The 21,083-nt window shown below is 51.7% G+C and overlaps 1 protein-coding gene across 23 annotated transcripts in view; it reads right to left on the reverse strand.

The window, feature by feature from the left end:
* MADD (MAP kinase activating death domain) overlaps window positions 1-21,083 on the reverse strand; it is a 987,832-nt gene that overhangs the window by 267,160 nt on the left and 699,589 nt on the right. For all 23 annotated transcript variants that reach the window (XM_085646575.1, XM_085646564.1, XM_085646561.1 and 20 more), the window contains one exon: window positions 19,519-19,625. In XM_085646575.1, coding sequence (XP_085502701.1) covers window positions 19,519-19,625 — 107 coding nt within the window. The remainder of the gene's footprint in view (window positions 1-19,518; window positions 19,626-21,083) is intronic.

The raw sequence follows: 21,083 nt of genomic DNA on the forward strand, positions 1-21,083 counted from the left end.
AGACATTGGCGAGAGAGTGGATGCCCTGAAGGGCAATGAGACCTCCCAGGACGAAGAAATAAAGCAACTACAACAGCAGGTATGGAGGTTTGAGCGTATACATCAACGAACGGGGGTGTCTGGAGTCTGCCAGAAAACAGCTAGCTGGGTTACATCTGGACAGCGCAGAGTATTCGATCCCACATCTCAAACATTCCTTCTATGTGGTGGAGGTGAATAAACGCGGGAGATTGCTAGCGAATAAACTCGAAGGGAAGCGCCATGCTACCGCGGTTGATTCCTTGACGGAAGAGGGGGTCCTGGTTGAGGGAGATTAGCAGGTAGCGGCGAGACTCGAGTCCTTTTATAGAGACCTTTATTCGGTGCACTGACCCCATCCGATGGGGCACGCGGCAGGGATGCCCCCTGTCACCCTTGCAATGTGTGCGCTACATCGAGCCGTTCACCCAGTGGGTTAGGGACAACCCAAAGGTTACAGGGATGCGCTTTAGGGGAGATGAGCATGTCATCGCACGCTATGCTGACTATGTTATTGTTTCCCTGGATAACCCCATGGAGGCACTCCTGAGCTTTTTGGAGGAGGTGCGGCTATTTGGTGCAGCTTCCGAATTTCACATAAATCTTGCGGAATCACAGGCCCTGCCACCAGGGATTATTTCACCTGGATTCACTCGATTCAGTGGACTCCGAGATCCATCTCTCATCTGGGCATCCACATAGCCCGACTGGTGAGGTAAGTCTTAACTACAGTGACCTGATGGGGAAGGCGAAGGCTGACCTGGCACGCTGGCAGCTGTATTCCCTCTCTAGGATGGGACGGATCGCTGCTCTTAAGATGACGATCTTACCTAGGAGTTTGTACATGTCCCAGAGGCTCTGCTTACAGCCTCCAGCAGGGAGGCTTCGGACCCTACTGGGCGCTTTACAGATCTTTGTGTGGGCAGGTAAGCGATCCCGGTGCGCCGTGAGCATAGCTGGCGCACACCAGTTGAGGGCGGCCTGGGAGTCCCATGCCTATTGCATTACTTTCAGGTTTCGCTGCTTAGGTACATGGTAGAGTGGGGGGTTATTGAAAGATTGCCAAGGAGTTGGACGTTGATGCATTCTGCCACTGCTATGGCACAATGTACAATCAGGTTTGTGTGCTTCTTGATGCAACGACAAAAACACATTTAAACAAAGAACTGAAATTCATTATGGCAAAGCTTAGCCACATAAAGATTAGACATGCAGGGACCCCTAAACGCACTACACAAAACTTTGTCTCCTTTCATCATCTTTACATTCTGCGCTTTCCTTCTAGATACAATGTTGCTGAATTATGCAATTACACTCTCTTTTATTCTGCACTACAATTGGCCTGAAAAAGAAACTTTAAAAGAAACGGTTTTGGAATGCCCGTAGAAGATGGCCTTCTGCTTCGGGAGCTGTCCTTTCAAGTGTAAGGAAGCAAATATCACTCCCAACGTCATAAAAAGCTCCTGTAAGATTGCAGACATAGTACCAGGAAAGGAAGGTGAATTGCTAGTGTGAAGAACATAACGTAATGGCCAAGTGTGCCTACCTATACAAATGCACAAAATGGCGGCCCGGATCTTTGCATAACAACCGAGGAGTGTAGTCTAGTCACGCAAATAGCAGCAAACACATTCGAGTGTGCACTATATTATTTTTATAATACTCACCGCTCCCCACAAAGAAAAGTTTGCATTTTTTCAGAGCAGTAAGAATGATTACGCGCGGCGCATACTGCCACCCGATCTAAAATGGTGCCACTTGAATACTCAGTTAACACCTGGCTGTTCTGCATGGCCCTTACCACCAAAAACCACCATGATCCCCATCAGCCTCAGCTAGTGGCCCGATCCCCTATGCAATGGTCAAGTAGCATCCAGTCTGCCCTAGTCACATAACAAGCGGCCGACCGGTGCGACTTCTGCTGTCATAAACAAGCTCTTGCATCCCTTCACAAACACACACCCAGGGCATATTTGTAAACTTCAGCAACACATTGCAGACCCAGAGAATGACGAACAAGTTACTTACCTTCAGTAATTCACTTTCTGGCAGATACTCTATATTACAGCAGGCACATCACCTTGGGAATATCCCAAGACGCCAGACTGGGTCCAAAAGAAATTCATAGCAACTCCATTAGGCATCAGTAGGTTGCGTCATGCGGTTTCATGTTGGGTCCCTCCCACACCAAGAGTGACATTAGGGCCCCTCTGTGCACCGACAACGTCCGTTTCTTTCTGATTTCTGTCTGCGCAGTCGGACGCAAAGCCCTTAGAAATCAGACTGCGCTCTTGTGCAGATCTCTAAATTGGGATCTTATTAAAATTAACGAAAAATGTCCGTTCCCCAGAACGGGCAGGAGGGAAGTTCGGTGAGGAATCTTTCGCAAGAGTATCCACCAGAAAGAGCATTGTTGAAGGTAAGTCACGTTCTCTTCCGATGCATACTTCTAACCACAGAATCCTCACCTTCTGAATGGATACCAAAGCAGTACCTCCCCAGGTAGTAGGTTTGTGGAATTGTTTAGAACAGGAAATCCTGCAGGAGAGACTGGACAGAATGTCCCGCTGCTGGACCTTCTAAGCAGGCGAGTGCTTCATGTGCTTCATAAGTGGAGAGACAGATGATCATGTAGCAGCCTTTCAGACGTTCAGGACTGGTAGCCAGCACAGTGGTCGCACCATTTCCTCTGATAAGCATGCAAGCCTTCCTGATGTTGCTTCCTGGCCAGGCCATAACAGATTTTGGTCCATAAGACAATCAATCTGGAGATAGTCCTCTTCTGTACCCCTTTGCCCTTTTTCACTCGAGAAGAATGCACAAAGAGTGGATCGCCCACCTGATGTTCCCTGGAGTGATCAATGTAGAAGCTCACAGCTCTCTTTGGGTCGAGATGGAGTTGTTCTTCCTCCTTGGAGGGGTGAAACGGTGCAAAGAAAGCGGATAGACTGACAGACTGCCCTATGTAGACTGGTGCAAACACTTTCAGGAGAAGCACAGCTTTTGTCCGAAGAACCAGTTTGTCGGTGTAGATATTGGTACACAGCTCTTGTAGAGCTGGGGTTGTAGTTTGCTCACGCAATGAGCTGTGATATTCGCAATGAGGAATGTGGTTTTCAATGTCTAGAGACATGGTGGAGGAATGGTTCAAATGGAGTTTATATGAGGATGGTGAGAACAAGATTGAGGTCCCACTGTGGCATCACAAATGGTGCTGACAGGAACATACCAATCGAAACTTTCAGGAAACACATCACAATCCGTGATTTGAAAAGAGATGGATGATCAAGTAGACATAGAAAGTCCAAAAGGGCCAAAAAATAACCTTTAACTGTTGCCACACCAATTCCCTTCTGGGATAACAAAAGACAAAATAATGGCACGTCACCGAACTTCCTGTAAAGGCTAAATGTTGTGGGAAGAACACCATACAACAAACTTCCCAAGAGCTCCCCTTACAAAGTTTTAGTGGCGGGACTCCTGGCAGCCAGTATCACACCAACCCTCGAGAGGAATATGAAAAGCCATCCACTGCCACTGTTCAATGTCCACACATGGAGGTGCTGCTGAAAGGGGAGAACCTCTTTAACGGGCAAGTTGAATCGGACAACAGATGCTCATGGTCAAAAGTTCTGGGTAAAATACTCTCCTCGCCCAGTCTGGGGATAGTAGGATGACTTGGGCTGGTCGTTCCTGATCGTCTTTAGAACTCTGGGCAGGAGAAGCAGAGGTGGGAAGGTGTACAGGAGTCCAGGGTTCCGAAAGGCGTTTCCGAGGGAGAGTAGCCTTCGGCGCTCCAAAACACAACAGTATGGGCACTATTCTTTCTGTGCGCTGGTGAATAGATCAAGCCAGGGTTCTCCCCATTGCTCGAACATGCCCTGTGCCACTTTAGAGTGAAGCCACAATTTGGCAATGTTGGCTGAGTTCATTTGTGATCTGCTGGGCAATGTTGGCTGAGTTTGTTCGTGATCTGCTGGGCAATGTTGGCTGAGTTTGTTTGTGATCTGCTGGGCAATCTTGGCTGAGTTTGTTCGTGATCTGCTGGGCAATGTTGGCTGAGTTTGTTCGTGATCTGCTGGGCAATGTTGGCTGAGTTTGTTCGTGATCTTCTGGGCAATGTTGGCTGAGTTTGTTCGTGATCTGCTGGGCAATGTTGGCTGAGTTTGTTCGTGATCTGCTGGGCAATGTTGGCTGGGTTTGTTCGGGATCTGCTGGGCAATGTTGGCTGAGTTTGTTCGTGATCTGCTGGGCAATGTTGGCTGAGTTTGTTCGTGATCTGCTGGGCAATGTTGGCTGAGTTTGTTCATGATCTGCTGGGCAATGTTGGCTGAGTTTGTTCGTGATCTGCTGGGCAATGTTGGCTGACTTTGTTCGTGATCTGCTGGGCAAAGTTGGCTGAGTTTGCCTGCCCTGGCATGTGAGGTGCCGAGGCACCTTTGGCAGACTCTGTGGGTGTTTGTAACAGACATCTGTTGGTTACAGTCCTGACGGTTTAAAACTTGCAGTCTTAGTCACTATATCTGCACATTGTAATGGTTTTGAGAGGGAAAACTATTTTACAGGGGAAGACGGCATTGCTAGATCTGGATCCGCGTTGGCAGGTGTGGAAAGAAAAGGAAATGATGCAAGCGCAGAGGCATGTCATACACAGGGGCGCCAACATCACATCTGTGGTGGGACAGAGCAGACGCAGACCAGCATGATGCCACCTACCGACATGCAAGTGAATTGCTTTTAAGTTTCCAGGTCCAGATTGGCGCTGGGGGAAATTCACGTGAGAAACCTGCGGTTAGTGTCTCCATCAGAAACCCCTTTTTATCGTGCATGCTCAATGTTAGACAAGATGTTTAAGTTTGAACACGTGGTGAAGTCACGTGCATGCATCACCAGTGTACCACAATAGGTTTTATGAATGTTACTCTCTTGTTAACGTGACTGGTTACTGCACTTTTGAAAGAAGTCATATTTAAATGATCCATGAGGTCACATACAGACCTTGACTTGCCACTACTCTGAGCAGTGATGCTATGCCGCCTTGAGTTTATGGTGGATGCTCATGTACTAATCCCTATTTCCCAATTCCAATTACGGTTTTCATCGTCCATCTCGGTGTAAGAAACCCTACATCCACCAGCAGTTGGCTACATCCACCAGCAGTTGGCTACATCCACCAGCAGTTGGCTGTGAGTTCCTGAGGACGGCCATACGAGGACTCCAATGTTTCTCTTTTTTGCTAAAGGGCTGTGCGAATGGGGGGGCCCTTGAGTTTACAGGATGGCCGCTACCACTGTTCCTGGTCCTATCCGTACTCATGCTCAGTCCTCCGTTCCTTCTCTCTAATGATACCCTCCCCACCTCTCCTATAACGTCTCCGTTGGAGGGAGCATCACTAGCGTTTAAATTGATGCTACTAAAATATGCCTTACTCGTCCAAACCTCGACTCTCAGGGCTTAACTCGTAAATTCATAACATCTCCTACTACAGTCTACCACAGAATAAGTTACCTGGCTCCTTAATGTGAAATAGCACCTTGAAATTCCTCTCATTTACCATTAGGTGTCTCAAGCATTGGTCAAATACAAACAAGATTGTGGACTGCTGCCGCAAACTAAAGGGATACATCATTCTCCTCCAAGAAACCAGAATAGGTGCCAGAGACGCCCTCAAGATGCAATATTCATGGATCCAAGGTGGTCCTTCCGCCCCAACATTCAAAAGAGAAACGGCGTGTGAACCCGATCCCCAAGAAAGTAGGGATCGTACTTAATGCCTGAATGAAGGTGGCTCATAACCAAACGTATCCACATCTGTGCACAACTTGTGACAATCCCCTATTCTGGGTCGGCCTTAATAGGAAAATCTCTGAACTCCCTAACTATAGTAAGATCATAATAGGAGGTGACCTTAATCTCCCACGGAACATTACCCTAGACAAACTTTCTTCCTGGAGTTATAAACCAAATAGGTCCTATATCCAAATGTGCGAGCTCTGTTAAAGAATAATATCAATGACATCTGGAGCCTACACACCCTCTTACTGAAGTCACTTTTTAATTTCCATCCACACTAAAAATTGGCAAGAATAGATTATCTTCTCAGTAGTAATACACTGGTTTCACAGACGTCAACCCCCAAGATACAGCTAATATTGATTTCTTATCACGCATGCATATCCCTAGATCTAAATACATCTAAATCATAACCTAAAAACAGATTATGGAGCATGAATAAGGAGATCATTAATGACCTAACAGCAAAGGATCTTATTAACTCCAATAAAGGAAAGAAAATCACCAGACCTCCCCTCGAGCTTACTTGGGATGCAGTGAAAGCAACCATAAGAGGTGAAGCAAGAGATATAATGGCAACAACATACAACGCTATGAACCTGGAGTTAGACTCTAGAGCTTCAAATACAGAAGTTGGAATTGGAAATGCCCCACACCCATGATCCCACAAGAATGAAACCCCTTAAATAGGACCAACAAATCCTTTATGAGAGGGAGGTGCTGGAGTAATAACTTGTCTGCTCCTATCGCTCAGAGCTGGTTGAAAATTGCACACAGCAAAGAGCCCTGAGGGTCTCCTGGGCCTTGTTCACAAACCCAGTGGAAATGTAACATGAAGAGCAGATACTGGACGCATGGAAGGCACAGGTACCCAGGGCACGTTTAGCACACAGCACAGATACCCACTGAATGAAAGCACACACAACCATGCAAAGCAGATGTCAGCATCAAATGCAGTAAGACGCATAGGGTATAGAAAGCACAGACAGTAACAGGAAGCACATATGTCTAGGATACAGAAACCAGAGACACCCAACGTAGGGATAGTGCAGGCAGTAGACACTGTGCAAAGAGAGGACACTACACGTGTATAACCAAGAACATGGACACACAACCCCAATCACCAAGGCAGAGGAGCTTACATGGAATACAACAGAAACACATCAGCGTACAGAGCACGCGTGGGAGAAGCAGCATGTGAACAAGACCTGTAGAAGAGAGGCCGTCCCTTTCAGCAGAGCAGGCCGCCCTCCAATGGCAGAGCACATATGTAGCATGTTGTGTCATGATACAAGAAATGAGAAGCCGCCTCTTATGTGGCGTTCCAGGCTTTAGGAGTAATGTAAGAGTAAGCATGCTTAGCAGAAGAACAAACAATACCCACATGGCAGAGCACCCCCAAGGCAAGAGCACACACGGCTGAGCACACACAAAGCACCCAGACGGCACAGCACCCCCAAGGCGAGAGAAAACACGGCTGAGCGCACACAAAGCACCCTCACAGAGCACCCCTTAGAGCACAAGGCACACAAAGCCCTCACAGGGCAGAGCAACCCCAAGGCTGAGCGCACACAAAGCACCCACAGGGCAGAGCACCCCAAGGCTGGGCACACACCCAGAAGGCAGAGCACCCCAAGGCTGGGCACACACCCAGAAGGCATAGCACCCCAAGGCTGGGCACACACCCAGAAGGCAGAGCACCCCAAGGCTGGGCACACACCCAGAAGGCAGAGCACCCCCCAAGGCAGGAGCCCACACGGCTGAGCGCACACAAAGCACCCACAGGGCAGAGCACTCCCAAGGCAAGAGCACACAAGGTTTAGTACACACAACACCCTCACAGAGCACCTGTAGGAGAGTAGGATCTGCTTCTTATAGTTACCCCCACTTTATGCTGATGTTTCACTGTTTTTCGACTTTAGTCTGGCTGGCGCCCTGCTATCCAGGGCCCCAGCCTAGCTGCTTCCTCTCTAAATTGATTGCATGTACTTTAGGTACACCACATATTGGATTCTGGGATACCCTTACAAGTCCCTAGTATATGGTATACTATGTCCCCAGGGCATAGGTACCCCAGAGGCCTCTCAGGGGCTGCAGCATGTATTATGCCACCCCTGGGAGTCCATTCAAAATGACACTAAAGGTCTGCTACAGCTGCCTGTGTAATGTGATGTATGCACCCCTTACTGAGATATGCACCCCTTACTGAGATATAGGTTCCCTATATCTATCCATATCACTGCACATGTAAACCTATCAGTCACCCCTATGGCAGGCCTTAACAATCCTGAAGGCAGGGTGCTGGGTTTTATGTGAGAGGGTGCCCATGCATGAGCAGAGCCCCTCTGCAGCCTTTGGAACCTTTATTCCGGGGTTGTTTGTGATGCAGCCAAACCTTATACTCTTAAATGCATTATAATCTTGCGGTAAATTTTAACTTTGGAACGGCTGCATGGAAACATGTTGTGTTTGGTGTCAGACACCTTGGAATCATACCTCCCCACCAGTAACTGGCGGCGGAGGTATGATTCCACCCTACTAGAGGAAGAAACATGACTTCACCGGTACACATGGTACCAGCTTCACAGACCCTGTCCTCACAAAATGGATGCTGTCAGCAACAGACACGAGTCTGCCCTCCTGCTGCTGGACGAAACGCCGGCAGGGGAGGCCTGGACAATAGGTTTCCTGTCACAGGGAGGTGTCACCACCTCCCAGACAGGCTTTAGTGTATTGGGGCTGGGTGGGTGCACTTCAAGAGTGCTTTGATGTCTGCACTGGGGGTACATTTGGTGTACCTGTGCATAGTCCAGCTCAAACCGGTTGCAGGGGCTACCAGCCCCTGCTCTGGCGCGAAACTGGACAAAGGATATATATGGGTGTAGCCACCCCTCTGTCCTGACCCTCTCATAGGTGGGTCCCCAGAGTTTGTCCCACCCCTTCCTTGGGTATAAAGTAGGAACCCCTGACTACAGGACTTTAGATTTACCTGGACGAAACTCTGCTACAGAATCCCAGAACTTCTACTATCTACACCACGTTGGATGACTGAAGAATATCCCTTGGAGTAAAGGAGTTACTCCCCTCCTGCAAGGCAGGCACCAAAGACGCATCTGTCCGGTTTGCAACTATGCAGCTCCTGAAGGACTCCGAAGACTTTGCAACACAGGAGGTGGGTTTCCAAGCTTTCCCGAGACCAATCTGTGCTCTCAACAACCCTGAGATCCAAAGCCCTCGTGGGGACCGTGCAACCCGAACGCCTGGACACCATACACATTTGCAGCAGCATATGCTTCTTGGCGATCCCGGAGGCTGTGCTTTGGGCTACTTGTAGTCCAGACCCCCGAGCAGTGATTCCACTGAAGATTGCTGGCCCACACTCGAGTGACCCATGGGCTTGTATTTAGTGATTCCGATCGAGGCCCCTTCGCGATCCCTTGTCCGTCGACTTGTGGGTCCCTGAGAAGGGTACTTTGACTTTCAATGGGTTTATCTGGTTGCTCCACATGTGCCCTGACTCTCCATCGCTTGGGGAGTCCACAGGACCTTTACTGTCACCGCGTGGGTTGCCGTTGACAAGGCTTGTTGGTCTCCAATCCGGACACCGACCCACCAGCACTCGACATCCTTCGTGGGACAGCTCGCCTGCAGACTGTAGTCGTCGTTGACGCCTCCTGGTCTCCGTGGCAGTGGAGTCAAGCTTCACCTCATCACACACTTAACACCCGACATTGGGGGGCATTCGTCTATCGTGCCCCTGGTCACTGGCAAGGGACCCAGACTCTGTCCCCTCTGCTTTCAGGTTCTTCACATCTTTGATCCAGGCTTGCATCACACGGGACACTTCTCCTTTCCATGGTAGCAGCACTTTGCAGCAACTCTCCATTAACGACATCGAAGATTCCCGACACCATTTGACACCTATGTACCCGGCTTCCCTGGGTTAGGTAACACCAGTACTCCGGTGCTCACGTGGGTGCTGGCCTTAGAACCTCCTAAGTCTGAAAGTGTTTGCTCCAAGTCCTCTCCTAAGTGTCCTTAAACCCTAACATTTCAACTGTGTCTTTCCCATAGGATTGTAAGGAGCACGTGGCTGTGTTCTCACACTGCACACGTCCCCCGTGGGTCCCCTGTGTCACTACCTTGGGTGGTTCCTTGGGTCCCAGCGATTCTATGTGCTCTAGGCACTGTGTCTAGTCAAGTCGTGGTTCTTATACCACTTTCTTAATATATGGTCTCGTCCTGGGGCCCACTGTGTATTGTGCTATTTACTGTCATTTTAGAACTGTATTATTGTGTGCCTTGCTCTCTAATCTCATAAAGAGGTTAGTAGAGAGTGTTTAGAAATAAATACATATATTTTAAACATATACCTTGTGTGGTTCTCCTTTCATTTAGTAATTCAAGAGGTTATAATCTGGTAAACCAAGCAGCTTTACAATCCTTCAAGACTTAGCCTGAAGGCTGCTCTCCATAGCTACCACTAGGATAGCTTTCAATAAAGGTTGTCTTAAACCTAATCATCAATAAGGGTTGTTTGGACTGGTGTATGGTGCCCACTATAACTAGTGGACAGCATATACCAGGCCAACTTCTCATGGCACCCCTTAGAGCACAAGGCACACAAAGACCCCACAGGGCAGAGCAACCCCAAGGCTGAGTGCACACCAAGCTCCCACAGGGCAAAGCACCCCAAGGCTGAACGCACCCCCCGAGGCTCAGCTCACACGAAGCACACAAGCAAAGCACCCCTTAGAGCAGAGTCCACATAAAGCATCCATAGGGCAGAAGATCAAAGAATACCCAATGGGCAGAGCAAACAACATACCCACAGGGAAAAGCAACCAAAGGCTGAGCGCACACAAAGCACCCACAGGGCAGAGCACCCCCAAGGTGAGTGCACACAAAGGACACATGGCTGAGCGCACAAAAAGCACACTCGCAGAACACCCCTTAGAGCACAAGACACACAAAGGCACACAAAGCACCCACAGGCAGAGCAGCACCAAGGCTAAGCGCACACCCAGAGAGCAGAGCACCCCCCAAGGCTGAGTGCATATGAAGCACATAAGCAAATCACCCCTAAGAGAAGAGTCCACACAAAGCATCCAGTGTAATATAGAGATCACCCTCATATAGGGCAGTGTACCCAGAGAGCACCTACGGATAGGGCAGGGCAAACCCAGCGCACCACAGGTAGGGCAGTGTAACTAGAGAGCACCTACAGATAGGTAGGACACACACAGAGCACCACAGATAGGCAGGGCACACCCTGAGGCCCACAGAAGGGCAGGGCACACAGAGAGCACAACATATAGGCAGGGCACACGCAGAGCACAACATATAGGCAGGGCACATGCAGAGCACAACAGATAGGCAGGGCACACCCAGAGCACAACATGTAGGCAGGGCACATCCAGAGCACCACAGATGGGGCCAGTGAACATAGAGAATACCAACAGATATGACCGTGTAGGTGCTCTCTAGGGACAGATAGGACAGGGCATACACAGAGCACTACAGAAAGGGCAGTGTACCTAGAGAGCACTTACAGATAGGGCAGTGTAACTAGAAAGCACCTACAGATAGGGCAGTGTATCTAGAGAGCACCTACAGATAGGACAGGATACACCGAGAGCACCACAGATCGGGCAGGGCACGGGGAGAGCACCACAGATAGGGCAGTGTACCTAGAAAATACCACAGATAATGCGGTGTACCTAGAGAGCATCCACAGATAGGGCAGTGTACCCACAGCGCATCATAGATAGGGGAGGGCACAGGCAGAGCACCACAGACAGGGCAGTGCATCTGGAGACCACCACAGATAGGGTAGTGTAACTAGAGAGCACCACAGATAGGGCAGTATAGCCAGAGAGCACCACAGATAGGGAAAGGCACACCCACAGCATCACAGATAGGGCAGTGTACCTAGAGAGCACTGCAGATAGGGCAGTGTGCCTAGGAAGCATCACATATAGGGCAGGGCACACCCAGAGCATCACAGATAGGACAGTATCTAGAGAGCACCTACAGATAGGGCAGTGTACCTAGAGAGCACCCGAGACAGGGCAGTGTACCTAGAGAGCACCGCAGATAGGTAGGACACACCCAGAGCACCACAGATAGGCAGGGCACACACAGAGCACCACAGATAGGCAGGGCACACCCTGAGGCCCACAGAAGGACAGGGTACACCGAGAGCACAACATATAGGCAGGGAACACGACAGAGCACAACATATAGGCAGGGCACATCCAGAGCACCACAGATAGGCAGGGCACATCCAGAGCACCATATAAGCAGGGCACATCCAGAGCACCACAGATAGGCAGGGCACACCCAGAGCACAACTTGAAGGCAGGGCACATCCAGAGCACCACAGATAGGGCCAGTGTACCTAGAAAATACCAACAGATAAGACCGTGTAGGTGCTCGCTAGGGACAGATAGGACAGGGCATACACAGGGCACTACAGAAAGGGCAGTGTACCTAGAGAGCACTTACAGATAGGGCAGTGTATCTAGAGAGCACCTACAGATAGGACAGGACACACCCAGAGCACCACAGATCGGGCAGGGCACGGGGAGAGCACCACAGATAGGGCAGTGTACCCACAGCACATCATAGATAGGGGAGGGCACAGGTAGAGCACCACAGACAGGGCAGTGCATCTAGAGACCACCACAGATAGGGTAGTGTAGCTAGAGAGCACCACAGATAGGGCAGTGTACCTAGAGAGCACCACAGATAGGGCAGTATAGCCAGAGAGCACCACAGATAGGGCAGTATAGCCAGAGAGCACCACAGATAGGGCAGTGTAGCTATAGAGCACCACAGATAGGGCAGTGTAGCTAGAGAGCACCACAGATAGGGCAGTGATAGGGCAGTGTACCTAGAGATCACCTACAGATAGGGCAGTGTACCTAGAGATCACCTACAGATAGGGAAGTGTACCTATAGAATACCACAGACAGGGCAGTGTACCTAGAGATCACCCACAGATAGGGCAGTGTACCTAGAGATCACCCACAGATAGGGCAGTGTACCAAGAGATCACCTACAGATAGGGCAGTGTACCTAGAGATCACCTACAGATAGGGCAGTGTACCTAGAGAGCACCACAGATAGGGCAGTGTACCTAGAGATCACCTACAGATAGGGCAGTGTACCTAGAGATCACCTACAGATAGGGCAGTGTACCTAGAGATCACCTACAGATAGGGCAGTGTACCTAGAGATGACCTACAGATAGGGCAGTGTACCTAGAGATCACCTACAGATAGGGCAGTGTACCTAGAGATCACCTACAGATAGGTCAGTGTACCTAGAGATCACCTACAGATAGGACAGTGTACCTAGAGATCACCTACAGATAGGGCAGAGCACACACAGAGCCCTATCGGGAAGGGCACACACGGGGACCTCCCGGGAAGAGCACATACAGAGCCCTCCCTGGGAAAAGCACACACAGGAACCTCCATGGAAGAGCACACACAGGGACCTCCCGGGAAGAGCACACACAGGGACTTCCCGGGAAGAGCACACACAGGGACCTCCCGGGAAGAGCACACACAGGGACCTCCCGGGAAGAGCACACACAGGGACCTCCCGGGAAGAGCACACACAGGGACCTCCCGGGAAGAGCACACACAGGGACCTCCCGGGAAGAGCACACACAGGGACCTCCCGGGAAGAGCACACACAGGGACCTCCCGGGAAGAGCACACACAGGGACCTCCCGGGAAGAGCACACACAGGGACATCCCGGGAAGAGCACACACAGGGACCTCCCGGGAAGAGCACACACAGGGACCTCCCGGGAAGAGCACACACAGCCTTACCGGGAAGAGCACACACAGGGACCTCCCGGGAGAGCATACATAGGGACCTCCCGGAAGAGCACACATAGGGACCTCCAGGGGAAAAGCACACATAGGGACCAACATGAAGCCAACATGGGTCAATTCCAAGAGGGAATCTGCCTCAGAGTGCCAACATGGGTCACTTTCAAGAAGAATCTCCCTCAAAGTCAGCATGGCCCACTTCCAGGAGGGAATCTACCTCAGAGAGACAACATGTGTCACTACCAAGAGGAATCTCCCTCAGAGAGCCAACATGGGTCACTTCCAAGATGAATCTCCCTCAGAGAGCCAACATGGGTCACTTCCAAGAGGGAATCTGCCTCAGAGAGCCAACATGGGTCACTACCAAGAGGAATCTCCCTCAGAGAGCCAACTTAGGTCACTTCCAAGAGGATTCTCGATCAGAGAGCCAAAATGGGTCACTTCCAAGAGGGAATATTCCTCAGAGAGCTAACATGGGACACTTCCAAGAGGGAATATGCCTCGGAGAGCCAACATGGGACACTTCCAAGAGGAAAGATTCCTCAGAGAGCCAACATGGGTCAGTTACAAGAGGGAATCTCCCCTAAGGGTTACGTGGTCAGTAAACCGACATAAGCTGTCAATTTTGGGCTTGCCCGATGCTATTTCTACCACTGTTGCAGAAGGTTTATTATGTTGCCATGTCTGAGGTGAATAAATGCACCCAAAATGGCGTCGGCATAACCAACAGTATGCTTTTCTCCTCTCTTAAAGCACTGGATGAAAATGACAGGTGTGTATACTTGATGGAACTCTCCGAACATACAACCCTAAATAACAAGATGCCAATGTCTAATCTTTTACTGCTTTCTTAGTGCTTATTCGTATATTATTGTTGTTTAAAAAAAATATTTTAAATAACCCTTTTGTGAAACACCACCTGCTGGCAATTCCTTCTGTGCTACAAAACGAAATGTGATGCCACAGCCGATGCCATGAAAGTGCGATCCCTTTCTTCTACTCAATGTTCCTTTCATCTGCAGGATGCAAGGGGGTCTTCCGAGAAGGTCTGCAAGAGTGTTGTCCTTGCTAAGGAGCAGCTATCGAAGGTGACTTCAAGCCCGGGTACCTTGCATGCCTTATTTTCTGACCGGTGTGATATGGAGCTGGAGAACAGGTCACAGTAAGAAGGCATGCAAATAGCAGCTTGACAAACAAGCTGGCAGGGTACACACAGATACCATCTGAAGCAAATGTGGGCCTTATGTGAGGGGTTGCACACCAAAAGCAGCTCTATTGGTGCAGAACAAAGTCTCACTCAGGCGTCATATAAAGCGAACACTAAAATGAATTTAGGAAGAAATCTACACATAATAGTAAGTGAGAAAGTGATCTGTGGAGCACACAGACGCCACTGGGTGACGCCCTAGCACCTACACATATACAGGAAGAGTATACAATGCACAGCCAGGACAGTAGCTCATGGGCAGAGGCACTGGCATTAGAGAAGCGACTCTAGCGTACTCCAACATAGGAGAGGACAGTGCCATATATCTACAGGGAGGATGCCACTGGCATTAGAGGGGAGACTCGAGCACACCCATCATGGCACACAGGCCTCCTGGGTTAAGAGAGTCATATATGAAGTGTCTGGTATATACAGACACACAGAGAGGGGCACCCACTCTGCCTCTTGGTAGAGAAGTGTGATCCTGCAGGCTCACCAAGAGGGGCACCCACTCTGCCTCTTGGTAGAGAAGTGTGATCCTGCAGGCTCACCGAGAGGGGCACCCACTCTGCCTCTTGGTAGAGAAGTGTGATCCTGCAGGCTCACCGAGAGGGGCACCCACTCTGGCAGAGAAGTGTGATCCTGCAGGCTCACCAAGAGGGGCACCCACTCTAGCAGAGAAGTGTGATCCTGCAGGCTCACGGAGAGGGGCACCCACTCTGTCTCCTGGTAGAGAAGTGTGATCCTGCAGGCTCACCAAGAGGGGCACCCACTCTGCCTCTTGGTAGAGAAGTGTGATCCTGCAGGCTCACCGAGAGGGGCACCCACTCTGCCTCTTGGTAGAGAAGTGTGATCCTGCAGGCTCACCAAGAGGGGCACCCACTCTAGCAGAGAAGTGTGATCCTGCAGGCTCACGGAGAGGGGCACCCACTCTGTCTCCTGGTAGAGAAGAGTGATCCTGCAGGCTCACAGAGAGGGGCACCCACTCTGTCTCTTGGTAGAGAAGTGTGATCCTGCAGGCTCACCGAGAGGGGCACTCACTCTGTCTCCTGGTAGAGAAGAGTGATCCTGCAGGCTCACAGAGAGGGGCACCCACTCTGCCTCTTGGTAGAGAAGTGTGATCCTGCAGGCTCACCAAGAGGGGCACCCACTCTGCCTCTTGGTAGAAAAGTGTGATCCTGCAGGCTCACCGAGAGGGGCACCCACTCTGTCTCTTGGTAGAGAAGTGTGATCCTGCAGGCTCACGGAGAGGGGCACCCACTCTGGCAGAGAAGTGTGATCCTGCAGGCTCACCGAGAGGGGCACCCACTCTGGCAGAGAAGTGTGATCCTGCAGGCTCACCGAGAGGGGCACCCACTCTGGCAGAGAAGTGTGATCCTGCAGGCTCACAGAGAGGGGCACCCACTCTGCCTCTTGGTAGAGAAGTGTGATCCTGCAGGCTCACCGAGAGGGGCACCCACTCTGGCAGAGAAGTGTGATCCTGCAGGCTCACCGAGAGGGGCAGCATCACACAGATTGTGTGCATCAAAACTGGCTCATGGAAAGAATCATCAGTAAACAGGCACAGACGGAGAGGGTTTACTATGAAGACACACTGGCCGGCGTGCGCCTGCACAGGAACGCCTTGTGTGGAGCGCCTGCACAGAGACACCTTGTGGGCAGTGCCTGCACAGATACTCACAAGACTTGCTGGTAGGGGTGTGTCCACACGGACTCACTCCACTCTAGGTAGCCAATGCCTCAGACGCGGCACCTCATTCACACCTGGATGTATCGCACTTACCTGAAGCTCAATCCAACCAAGACGATTGCCTGGTATTTACAAATACTCAAAATCTGCCTCAATGACCTGCACTTTGACGGCTTCAAATCCCAACTAAACGAAGGCCACGTCTTTTCGATTCTCCCTGTACATCAACCCCACCCTCAAGGAACACACTGTCAAGAAAGCAATTCTGGTTTGTACCAACTAAACAAAGTGAACCAGGTCCCCCCCCCCCCCAGAGAAGCCCTTATGGGCATCCTACAAACCCCAAGTCTTATCCATGGAGTGAACAAATCTCAACCACAACAGTGAATGAGAGAGGGGGTTCCCTTTTGACGTATTGTGAAGAAATATAAGCACCTGATCCCTCATACGTATGGAACTCCCCTTGCTGGCCTGCACCATCTTCAAAGGCAGCTGCATCATTTATAAGTTCCTTTTACAAAGCTGTTACGGCATGTACCCTTGCCTCCTGGCTGACGAGCTCCCCACCTCCGGTGGCTCTCAGCACACCAGCAACCACAGCACCATCAGAGGGATGCAAAGAAGTGGGAGAAGGAAAAAACAATGCTGCCAGTCTTCTCCATCTATACATCCAGGATATGGAATATCTCTGCATCAAGCAGGACTGCTCCAACAGCAGGACAGCGGTGAAACACGCCTCTTGGGAAAACACAAAATCACTAGGCACTCGCAGTACATCTGAGCTCCCAGGTAACTCTATTAATCTGTTGACTGACCCAGCACTAACTAACTATCTCACTATCCCTCTATCCCTCTATCCCTCCCTCGCCCTCTTTCTCCCTCCCTCCCTCCCTCAGCCTCTGAACAGACACGCAGGCAGGGGCGGCCTCTGCACAGACACGCAGGTCGGGGGCGGCCTCTGCACAGACACGCAGGTCGGGGGCGGCCTCTGCACAGACACGCAGGTCGGGGGCGGCCTCTGCACAGACACGCAGGTCGGGGGCGGCCTCTGCACAGACACGCAGGTCGGGGGCGGCCTCTGCACAGACACGCAGGTCGGGGGCGGCCTCTGCACAGACACGCAGGTCGGGGGCGGCCTCTGCACAGACACGCAGGTCGGGGGCGGCCTCTGCACAGACACGCAGGTCGGGGGCGGCCTCTGCACAGACACGCAGGTCGGGGGCGGCCTCTGCACAGACACGCAGGTCGGGGGCGGCCTCTGCACAGACACGCAGGTCGGGGGCGGCCTCTGCACAGACACGCAGGTCGGGGGCGGCCTCTGCACAGACACGCAGGTCGGGGGCGGCCTCTGCACAGACACGCAGGTCGGGGGCGGCCTCTGCACAGACACGCAGGTCGGGGGCGGCCTCTGCACAGACACGCAGGTCGGGGGCGGCCTCTGCACAGACACGCAGGTCGGGGGCGGCCTCTGCACAGACACGCAGGTCGGGGGCGGCCTCTGCACAGACACGCAGGTCGGGGGCGGCCTCTGCACAGACACGCAGGTCGGGGGCGGCCTCTGCACAGACAAGCAGGTCGGGGGCGGCCTCTGTACAGACACGCAGGTCGGGGGCGGCCTCTGTACAGACACGCAGGTCGGGGGCGGCCTCTGTACAGACAAGCAGGTCGGGGGAAGCCTCTGAACAGATACGCAGGCGGGGGCGGCCTCTGAACAGATACGCAGGCGGGGGCGGCCTCTGCACCGACACGCAGGCAGGGGCGGCCTCTGCACTGACACGCAGGCAGAGGCGGCACAGTCAGGAGCCCCTTAGCACAGGCATCCCCTATAGAGGTGGCCACAGAATGACTAAGGGACTTGGGCTTCTGACATTTACCTGGAGTGGCTTCTAGCTGATAGATTTATGGATAAAGGTCCCATCCAAACAGCCAACAGGTATCCTGGAATGTTCACAAACATAAGGGGTCCCTAACTATGATGACAGGGTGTCCCCGGAATAAACAAATACGTTGTGGTTCCCATGAAAAGTGCCACCGGAGAACCTTTGTGCGAATACATACATAGGTGGCCACGATTAAAGAGACGTAAGTGTTTCCTGGTATCCACAGCGGTCAGGGTTCTCCAGAATACAGAGACGTTATAGTTCTCTGGTGCACAAAGACGTCAGGGTTCTGTGGGGTACATGGACGTCAGGGTTCTGTGGGGTACAAAGAAGTCAGGGTTCTGTGGGGTACAAGGACGATAGGGTTCTGTGGGGTAGAAGGACAACAGGGTTCTCTGGGGTACAAGTAAGTCGGGGTTCTCTGGAGTATAAGGACGTAGGGTTCTCCGGGGTTACAAGGAAGTCAAGGTTGTCTGGGGTTAAAAGGACATCTGTGTTCTCTGGGGTAAAAAGACATCAGGGTTCTCTGGGGTACAAAGACATCAGGGTTCTCTGGAGTTGCAAGGACGTCAGGGTTTCCCGGGGTTACAAGGATGTCAGGGTTCTCTGGGGTGTACAGACATCAGATAACAGTTGTACACAGACTTGGGGGGAGTCTACTGCACGCACAGACACTGGGGCTTCACTGGCAGACCCTCATTTAAGACCCAAGTCCTATTGTACAATGATGTCACATGCTGTACTTCTGAAAGGACATTTAGGCCTGAGCAAAAGGAGTAAAGTCAGTGCAATGAGCTACATGTTTGTAGGCATGTTAAAGAAGGACCAGAAGTGTGGGGTTTTAGGCATACATACACATGCGGCTGGCTGTGGCACACAGGCACATGAGAGGGGCTCAAAGCCACAGATATATGGGGTTTGGGCGCTTGCACACACAATGGGGGTCAGGGATATACAGAACATCTGAGGGGTGGGTCTGTCATACAGAGACATGGAAGGGGCTCCGAGACACACACCCATGGAGGAGAGGATTCTACACACTGACGAATGGGCTCGGTGTTCTGCACACTCAAACCTTCCTACCTGACTGTGCATGAACTTCAGATTAATCCCTTCCAAAGTGACCTGCAGCAGCCCTCCTTCGCCAGATTTCATGTCTTGAACCGGGAACTCTCCACCTAGCTCCGGACCTACAGGAAAACACAAGTGTGTTAGAAATCAAGACGCTCATCAGTACCACTCAGTATTGTCCGGTATATGGGTATGACAAAACTGGCTTCCCTAAGTCCATGAGGACTCTCAGACCAGCATCAAATACAAGAGTGAAAACATGACAGCCCAAAGGATTAACACAGACTGCCATGGATGCCTGCTGTAGTGTAGTCCATGTGGGAGTTAAAGATCTCCCCTTCAGATCGTGCCAACTCACTCAAGGCTAGCAGTACATGCTTTGTTCGACTCTTGTGTACCGGACTGAAACATTATTGTACCCAGAAGACTACTCTACAAACTCAAATCAATATAAAGGCAAAACGTGCACGTTCCAGCAGGGACTCATAAGTGGGACTCTCTGGTTCATTCCAACAGCACCTGAACACTCTCATTCAGTATCTTGTGCTCTCATCAATCTACAATGGAAAATGCCTTCTGAACGGTCTCACTAAAACTCATCCTGCCTGCTAAAGACAGCACATCATGCAGCAGACCGTTGGGTTTCAGGAGCAAAAAATGTGGCCATATTTCTCTAGGACTGATAGTGTTTTGTGGCTGTTCCTGGTATCCAGAGCTCTCCACAGGAAGACCGGCATTACAGGTGTTGGACCCGGCCTCGTAGAATGGCCCTCCGTGCCCCCGCACCACCGAAACCTGGTGCCTGCAGCCCAAGCACGCGGCCCAGCCGACCTTTCCCACCAGGACACCTGCACCAACCCCGGACATCCCCGTCCATGGCCTCTCTCCTTTCGGCCACCCCGGGCCCGCGTGCCCACTCCCTGCAACAAGATGGCCGCCCGGCTCCAGCGCGACCCGGGCCTCAAGGCGCCACTCCGGCTGGAGGACACCACGCTTCCAGGGGATGAGAGAGGGAGGAGCAGTTTCTATCGCACCTCTGAACTCCCCTGGGACGATGGGTTTCGATCGGCCCTCCGGCCTCCCTGCGGGCTGGCTCCGTGCCTGCTGGGTGTCTGGGACTCCTCCCGACCCGGCCCTGAAAGGATCAAAAGACAATAGCAGGAAACCCCGACAAGCGGCCCCCAGGTGACAAGACCCCTGCCTGCGCAGACTCCGGACATCAAAGCGGGGTCGACCTATAACAAGGGGTGCTCTGAGACTGTCCGGCAGATTCGACGCTGGAACAACGAGAGCCTGCTGACGTGGTCGCGGCTCCTGGAACTGGAACCCACCTGAGCCCTGCTGAGTGACTCGCGGCTCCCTGAAGATCGTAAGACCTCCGAACTTGTACCTGAGCCCTGCTGAGTGACTCGCGGCTCCCTGAAGATCGTAAGACCTCCGAACTTGTACCTGAGCCCTGCTGAGTGACTCGCAGCTCCCTGAAGATCGTAAGACCTCCGAACTTGTACCTGAGCCCTGCTGAGTGACTCGCGGCTCCCCCAGACTCTCACGGTCCCGCCGGACCCCGACTCCGACCA

Source organism: Triturus cristatus, chromosome 3_1 (genome assembly GCF_964204655.1).
Source record: "Triturus cristatus chromosome 3_1, aTriCri1.1, whole genome shotgun sequence".
Classification (NCBI taxonomy): Eukaryota; Metazoa; Chordata; class Amphibia; order Caudata; family Salamandridae; genus Triturus; species Triturus cristatus.